At 45.7% G+C, this 8,517-nt stretch overlaps 1 protein-coding gene across 1 annotated transcript; it reads right to left on the reverse strand.

Annotated features, from left to right (window-relative positions):
• Nucleotides 1–3,196: 3,196 nt before the first annotated feature.
• Nucleotides 3,197–4,576, reverse strand: LOC123409898 (putative protein TPRXL). The gene is made up of 4 exons (XM_045102773.1): nucleotides 3,914–4,576; nucleotides 3,728–3,823; nucleotides 3,576–3,624; nucleotides 3,197–3,468 (listed from the first exon to the last, which is right to left on the reverse strand). The coding sequence occupies exons 1-4, from the start codon at nucleotides 4,472–4,474 to the stop codon at nucleotides 3,374–3,376; spliced, it is 801 nt and encodes a 266-aa protein (XP_044958708.1). The 5' UTR covers nucleotides 4,475–4,576; the 3' UTR covers nucleotides 3,197–3,373.
• Nucleotides 4,577–8,517: the final 3,941 nt, after the last annotated feature.

The raw sequence follows: 8,517 nt of genomic DNA on the forward strand, positions 1-8,517 counted from the left end.
GCGAACCATCACTCCCCATTGTCGATGGCCACTGGCGGCCTACCACCCTCATCATCGTTCGTGACGCCGTTGCTCATAAGCAACTCTAACCTTTCCTCTCGGGCCACGAACACCATCATCAAGATTGTTGCAAAGACTCCCATGCCAAGTTCTATCAATGTCTTGGTGACGCAAGATTACAAGGGAAAAATATGGGCCTTCATGTACCGGATAGACCTATCAACGGTGGAGGCATTGAAGACAACGTTATTCAACTTTCTCCAAGAAAAAAGGATCAGATCATTACAGTCCATGGCGCAGCTTTTGAACAACATGGCTGTGTGAAAGTAGTAATCATAATAAAAACACATGCTACCCTACGATATTGTGAACAATGGAATGAGTAAGTATTGCCTATTGCTTACTCACCACACCTTCTGGGAGAGTGTCGTTCCAATTCTAGGATATTGATTGCAAAAAGACCAGAGACATTAAGTTTTCTTCTCGCGAGCTCATATCCATCCTTGTGAGGTGTAAAATGAAAAATGTAAACAAGCTTAGAAAATAGGAATTCTTTTGTGATCAAACACTGAAGAATTTTGAACTTGCATCCAAATTTCCATGAAGAAAAAACATGTCAAATTGTAAAATGAAAAAATGAAAACAAAATTGATGCTCCATATGTTGCTTTTTCGTGAAAGTTGCACGCATGTTGAGAATTCATCTATTTTTGTTCCAAAATAATCGATTATTTTCCTTTTTCAATTGTTATGATATTACGATTCATGAGGGTGCATATGAGCTCATGAGTAGACTCTATAGGCTCCATTCTCTACGGGGCATGTTCGTGACTTCAGTTTTTCTTTTCCCTACAAGTGAATAAGAAACATTTTCTCAAACTTGAGAATTTTTTTATAGAACATGAACATTTTCTAAACGTGGGATGAACATTTTATAAAAATTAAATAAATTAAGTTTTCATGATAATGTATGTGGCTCTTAGTTTAGCCACACTCATCTTCCCTAGTAGCTTTGGCTTCATTTTAGTGTATAATTCGTCTTAGCTAGCCGTCTCTCTGTTTTCACAAGCGAACACCAAGTATTGAGTTGGTTGCATCCACTCTCTCCACGTCCTACACACGTTCATCGCATGCACTTGTTAATGTACAATAAAGGCCAGCGTAAATGTACTTGTCATTAACACTTAGGAAAGTAGCTAATGCCTAAATGCATAATACACAAAACACGACAGAGTGGCACTAAATGTAACAACAGGTATTAGTAACCATCTCGTGTTGGAAATCACCCAACATAAGCACTAAGAAATGTTTACTTTCATCTTCCAAATTTTTGTAGTTGTATTCATCACGTAGTGTGCATATTCCTCAAGACGGAGACATCATCTTAGCCTAGCCGCCTGCAGCAACAAAAGTGGAATTTGCAGACATGGAGAGATTTCATATACGACATGATGGATCAGGAGAGGGAGAGAGCAGAGTAGCACACCAACCACAATACAAGGTATAAAGGATGTTTATAAGCATGACCCAGCCCTAGGTAAGTAGATATAAACACAAATTTTGACGTAGCTTACGAGTCCCATATATTGGACTGAATGTAACGAGTTTTGTCGTAACTGATGAAGAGACTGTAGCAAGAAGTGTACGATGTAAGAGTAACAGTTGTTATTGACAGATGTGCGAGTTTTCTGGTGCCATGAGTCCAGGAATTTAGCAGCCAGGTTGAACTGGAGAAGGGCATCTACCTGTAACACAAAATAAAAACAAGATTACCATAAGCAAGAGCAACAAGTGTGTAACGACAGCAGAACAAGAATATGGATATCGGCGTATATATATAAGTAAACATAAATAGCACATGATTTCTATACATACGGTCCAGTTTTGATGATAAAATAAAAGGGGAACATCATAAGCAAACAATGTTGAAAAAACATTTTAAACGACACAAACACAATGGGATCTGAATGTGTGATGTATATAGCTTATTTGTTTAGCAATAGTATTCACATAGCAGAATTTCTTGGAATAGGAGCAATATCATGTAATTACACCCAAGTAATTTAAGATGGAATGAAGTGCCATAAACAAGTACAGCTAGCACACGCAGAGGAAGATAGTTTGGAAGAATGACCAACTCATACAAGTCTAATACATACTAGGACCTGTGCATTTAGACCACAAATTTCTGGATAGTAGTTTGAAACTCATGATGCTTCTAATCCCAACTGAAATAAGTGTCTCCAAGCCAACATCTATGCATTGTTGATGTTGACATGGATTAGAAATACCCATTATACACAGCCCATAGTTTGTTCTACACAAGAACACTGATCAACGAGCAAGTAAAGCCTTGTGAAAGGATAGGATCATCTAGGCTTTTGCAATCCCTTATCTAACCTTGATAAGTACAGCTAGCACGCGCAGAGGAAGAGATTTTGGAAGTATAACCAACTCATATAAGTCTGATACATACTAACACGTGTGCATTTTAGACCCCAATTTATGGATACTAGTTTGAAACCCATGATACTTCTAATTCGAACTGAAATAAGTATCTGGAATATCCAAGCCAGCATCTACGACATTGTTGATGTTTGGTAGATTTTTATGCCTGGTAGATTTTTATGACTGGCTCTAGTGATCTCTGATCTGTCTTTGATGTTATGACTGATACTAGTTGCTGAAGAAAGAATGTAAACAACACAAACACAATGGAATCAGAGGAAGATTCGCTGTCTGTATGTGTGATGTAGATAGCTCATTTCTTCAGCCACATAACATAATTTCTTGGAATACAGCAACTATTATGTAATTACATGCAGGTAATTAAGATGGAAAGAAGTACCATAAACAAGTACAGCTAGCACACGCAGAGGAGCAGATTTTGGAGGCATGGCAAACTTCATGCAAGTCTAATAGATACTTAAGCCTGTGCATTTAGACCACGAATTTCTGGATATTAGTTTGAACCCCGTGATCGATGCTTCTAATTCCAACTGGAATAAATATCTGGAATATCCAAACCAACATCTACGACATTCACGCAGATTAGATATACCTATTTTCAACCAAGCAAGAAAAAACTTGTGACAGGATAGGATCATGTAGTGGGCTCTAGTGATCTCTTATCCGTCCTTGATGTATTTTGACCGCTACTAGTAGAACTGCATATACAATGAACCACAACACTATGGTAACCTGTAACCAACAATTACTGTCCCTGGTAGATACTAACATCTGCCAATTCGATCTCATGGACAAACGCTCGTACGTTCATGCAAATTTACTGAACATGACCAAACGCATACAGGATGCCAATTTGGAAACAGGAGAGGTGATTACCAATTCAGAGACGTAGCAGAAACTGTATGCTAAGCTGTTGTAGGTGGGATGTTGTAGCGACTGCGCAGGCCATCGAGAGCTCTGGCCACGGACTTTGCCATCTCAGGTAAGGTCACCTTGCACACTGACCATTGTGAACCAAGTCAGTACTAAACCATAGTGGCTTGAATTGAAGATAGAAGTGCAGTAAAATTGAGATAGATAGACGGCTGTGCTCGGTCGCTTCAGTACCACGAGACGAAGACGACTGCACCTCTGTCACCAACTTCTTGTACGATGCCTGCAAGGAATCCACACCGACAGTAGGGTCGCAATTTCAGGGTCCAAACCCACACGAAATTCAGAGGCCAACACCAGACCAAGCATGGATCGAATCGAAATACCTTCATCTCGTCGGCTTGCTGTGAGACCTTGTCGACCATCTTCTTATGCTCCTTCTCCGCCTCCTCCGCCATCTTCAGGCAGCTCTGCGTGTGCATCTGAAGAGCACATGGAAGGGGATCACATCACAGGATCGGTCGATGCGCCAAGGACGGATGGGAAAAGGGGATAAGAGTCAGATCCGTCACCTTGATGCGCTTGGAGATGCGGGAGTGGGAGGCCTCGAGGTCACGGGCGTTGTCGGCGTGGAGCGCGTCGAGGCGGCGCTTGAGCGAGTCGAGGCTGGACGCGGCGAGGCCCCTCAGGTCGCCGACGGTGGAGATGGAGGCCGGGGTGGACTTGGCCGCCGCGGAGAGGGGGGATCTGGTCTGGGGCGTCGCCACCGGTAAGGAGGGCGAGAGGAAGCCTCGCCCGACCGCGACAGGAGAGGGAGACCCGGCGCTGGCGGACGGCGACGAGGCGCCGAAGAGGGGGTCGGGGCTGCTGGCCTTCGCCTTCCCCTTGGGCTTGGCCTTCTCCATCGCCCTGGGCTTGGGCTTGGGCTTGGATGCCGAGAGGAGGCCGCCGCGGCCGCGTGCGACGGGAGAGGGAGAGGGTGAGGGAGACCCGTCGCTGGCGCTGGCGCTGGCGGACGGCGAGGAGGCGCCGGAGGTGGAGTCGGGGCTGCTGGCCTTCGCCTTGCGCTGGGCCTTCGCCTTGGCCCTGGCCCTGGGCTTGGGCTTGGGCTTGGCTGCGGGCGCCTTCCTCATGGCTGGCTCCGAGTCCGCGTGGGTGGAGGGAGGAAGGAAGAAGAATGGGTCCGCTCCTGCTTTAAGATTTTGAAATTTGAACCGCGAAGTGGCAGCGCTGCGGTAGGGGGTTGGGGGAATGGAGCGAGGACATCGAAGAAGGGCTTGTTACATGCAGTCCTGGCCAAACGGGCCGCCCGGCTCGGCACGACCGGCCCGCCATAATCGTGGCAGGCACGGCACGGCACGCCTGGCCCCGATTATTAGCCGGGCCGTGCCGGGCCGGCCCACCGGCGCAGCCTCCCGGTCCAGTCATGGCACGAAGGCTATACGGGCCGGTCCGTAGTCACGCCAGGCCTGTTAGCCTTTTAGTTTTTTTTTATTTTAGGCTGTTATTTAGGTTGATTTTAGTCTGTTAGGCTGTTTTTTGGGCCGACTTTAATATATTGAATTGTGTTTTGGATCGATTTTGGTCTACTAGGTTATTTTTTTATCCTATATATATATATAAATAAATAATAAAATGATAAACGGGTCGTGTCGTGCCGGCCCGCGTGCCCAGCCCTCAGGCCCACGCACGGCCCGAGGCGGGTCGCGTGCCTGGCACGACCCGTTTAAGTTGTGCCGGGCCCGGCCCATGGCGTGCCTGGCTGGCGTGCTTTCGGGTCGGCCCAAAAAGCACGACCCGTTTGGCCAGCTTTGGTTACATGGGAATGGGCTCGAATGGCCCGCCAGAACACTGGCCCGACCCAAAAATTCGAGGCTAGTGGGTCATTGGGTCGGTCTCAAATAAGATTTGGATCAACAGAGACGGTACCGAGGACCCGTTGGGTCGGCTGGATCAATTGGCGAATCCAATTTAGCATCAGAAGGGTCGGTTATAGGCAATTTTAATTTATTTTTTCTGTTTTCTTCTAAACACTAAAACATCTGCAAAAACATGTGGTGAAGCCGGGATTCAAACCGGTGTCGCGGGTTCTGAGTGATTAATCCGCAACCAATACAACCACTTTACTAGGTGTGATAACATACAAGTTTTTCATCCAATTCATTCATTCCTCCTTTCCTTTTTTTCCATTTTTCTTTTTCTTTTTGTCATTTTCTTCTTTCTTTTCCCAAATTCGTAATTGTTTTCTTCAACTAGATAAATTTCTTTCCAAAATCCATGAACTGATTTTTTTCGAAACTCGTGAATTTTTTAAAATCGATGAACCTTTTTCAAAATCAATGATCGCATTTTTTCAACTTTGATGAACTTTATTCAAGTTTTTGAACTTTTTTTCAAAACGGTGAACTTTTTCCAATTTAGATGCACTGTTTCCAAATTCGACGAATATTTTTATTAAAACTGATGAACTGTTTTTCGATGAACTTTTAAAACAAATCGGTGAACTTGTTTTGAATTCGTGAACTTTTTTTATACATGAACTTTTTCGATTTGGTGAACTTGTTTTGAATTCATTAACTTTTCCGATTTGGTGAACTAATTTTTTGAGCAGATGAACATTTTTTGCATCTCCATGAACCTCATTTGTAATATGTGAACATACTTTCAAATAATTGGAAAATCTGAACGCTACAGCGTAATGTGCAATAAGTAGCACGTCTAAGCTTCTATTCTTTTAAACTTGCATGTTGTAAAAAAGCACTAGGAGTTAGTTGGTCCAGCGGTTTACCTTACGCGGTGTAGAAGGCGCCCTATAGGAGGTCCCGGATCAATTCACCTTACAACAGTTGCAATCTTCATCATGCTGATGTTGTCTTAGGACCTGATCTTGCGACGAGTATATGAACGCTAACTTTATCTTAATATATTATGGCAGGATGCATACATACAAAATCACAATAGACAGTTTGATTTTTTCTATTAACCACGTGTTTGAAATCGTATCAATTCTTACGGTAGTCGGATTCCAATTAACCGTGCCTAAATCGAATATCTCGTTTGTCCAAAAGTTAGTGTAATTTTGGGTAGATCCAAAATACCCACCGGGCCCACGTGGCCATTGACTGTTGTTTATATGGGTCAACCCATGGCCTCTCAAATTGGCTTAGGGTTGTGAGATTTTGAAATTTCAAGGCAAACTAGCATTGTGGGAGGGGATAGGAAAGCTTTATATGGTTGAAATTTGAAATTTCGTTGCTCGGGTGGCTAGTAGAATTGTCTAGATGGGGCGGCTCGGCCAGGGTTATACGAGCCAGATACCACAAGTACACGGGCTATGTCGGGCACGCCCACACACAACCAATACACTACACAGGTTGGCATGCACTACTGGAAAACAGTTTTTTGCCATCTGCCTAGTCTTTGTCGTCTGCTAGCTGATGGCAAAGAGTGTCTTTGCCGTCAGCTTCAGCAAAACAGACGGCAAAGCACAGGCTGATGGCATCAAGTGTTTTTGCCATCAGTCACATCTTTGTCGTCCGCTAGCGGACGACAAAGAGTCCGGAGGCAGACGGCAAAGATATAGATGGGCCCACCTGACCACGGGGTGGCTAGGTCAAACTGGAGTCACACCTTTGTCGTTTGCTAGCGGACGACAAAGAGTCCGGAGGCACACGGCAAAGAGTCTAGACTCTTTGCCGTCCGCCGGCACACGGCAACGCTCTAACTCCGTTAACGGCTCCTTCCCCCCTGTTGGGGAACGTCGCATGGAAAACAAAAAATTTCCTACGCGCACGAAGACCTATCATGGTGATGTCCATCTACGAGAGGGGATTTCCGATCTACGTACCCTTGTAGATCGCACAGCAGAAGCGTTAGTGAACGCGGTTGATGTAGTGGAACGTCCTCACGTCCCTCGATCCGTCCCGCGAACCGTCCCACGAACCGTCCCGCGATATGTCCCACGATCTAGTGCCGAACGGACGGCATCTCCGCGTTCAACACACGTACAGCTCGACGATGATCTCGGCCTTCTTGATCCAGCAAGAGAGACGGAGAGGTAGATGAGTTCTCCGGCAGTGTGACGGCACTCCGGAGGTTGGTGGTGATCTAATCACAGCAGGGCTCCGCCCGAGCTCCGCAGAAACGCGATATAGAGGAAAAACCGTGGAGGTATGTGGTCGGGCTGCCGTGGCAAAAGCTGTCTCAAATCAGCCCCTAATACCTCGGTATATATAGGAGGGAGGGGGAGGGAAGAGGCAGCCTCAAACCCTCAAGGTTTGGCCGAAATTGGAGGTGGAGGAGTCCTACTCCAATCCTACTTGGAGTAGGATTCCACCTTCCCACTTGGAAACTCTTTCCACCTTGTGTTGTTTTCCTTCTCAAACCTTATGCGCCTTAGTGGGAACTTATTCCAGCCCACTAGGGGCTGGTTTATCTCTTCCCATAGCCCATTAGACCCCTTGGGGCGTGACACCCCTCCCGATGGTCCACGGCACCCCTCCCGGCACTCCCGGTACACTACCGATGAGCCCGAAACTTTTCCGGTGACCAAAACAGGACTTCCTATATATCAATCTTTACCTCCGGACCATTCCGGAGCTCCTCGTGACGTCCTGGATCTCATCCGGGACTCCGAACAACATTCGGTAACCAACCATATAACTCAAATACGCATAAAACAACGTCGAACCTTAAGTGTGCAGACCCTGCGGGTTCGAGAACTATGTAGACATGACCCGAGTGACTCCTCGGTCAATATCCAATAGCGGGACCTGGATGCCCATATTGGATCCTACATATTCTACGAAGATCTTATCGTTTGAACCTCAGTACCAAGGATTCATATAATCCCGTATGTCATTCCCTTTGTCCTTCGGTATGTTACTTGCCCGAGATTCGATCGTCAGTATCCGCATACCTATTTCAATCTCGTTTACCGGCAAGTCTCTTTACTCGTTCCGTAATACAAGATCTCGCAATTTACACTAAGTCACATTGCTTGCAAGGCTTGTGTGTGATGTTGTATTACCGAGTGGGCCCCGAGATACCTCTCCGTCACACGGAGTGACAAATCCCAGTCTCGATCCATACTAACTCAACGAACACCTTCGGAGATACCTGTAGAGCATCTTTATAGTCACCCAGTTACGTTGCGATGTTTGATACACACAAAGCA

This window comes from Hordeum vulgare, chromosome 7H, assembly GCF_904849725.1.
Source record: "Hordeum vulgare subsp. vulgare chromosome 7H, MorexV3_pseudomolecules_assembly, whole genome shotgun sequence".
Classification (NCBI taxonomy): Eukaryota; Viridiplantae; Streptophyta; class Magnoliopsida; order Poales; family Poaceae; genus Hordeum; species Hordeum vulgare.

Bases quoted from the DNA above. Each gene is read 5' to 3' on its own strand.
- LOC123409898 (XM_045102773.1), bottom strand. From the start codon at position 4,474: ATGAGGAAGGCGCCCGCAGCCAAGCCCAAGCCCAAGCCCAGGGCCAGG. The intron at 3,824-3,913 runs GTGACGGATCTG...TGTGCTCTTCAG, and splicing joins GCATCTCCAAGCGCATCAAG to ATGCACACGCAGAGCTGCCT. The intron at 3,469-3,575 runs GTACTGAAGCGA...CACAATGGTCAG, and splicing joins GCAGTCGTCTTCGTCTCGTG to TGTGCAAGGTGACCTTACCT.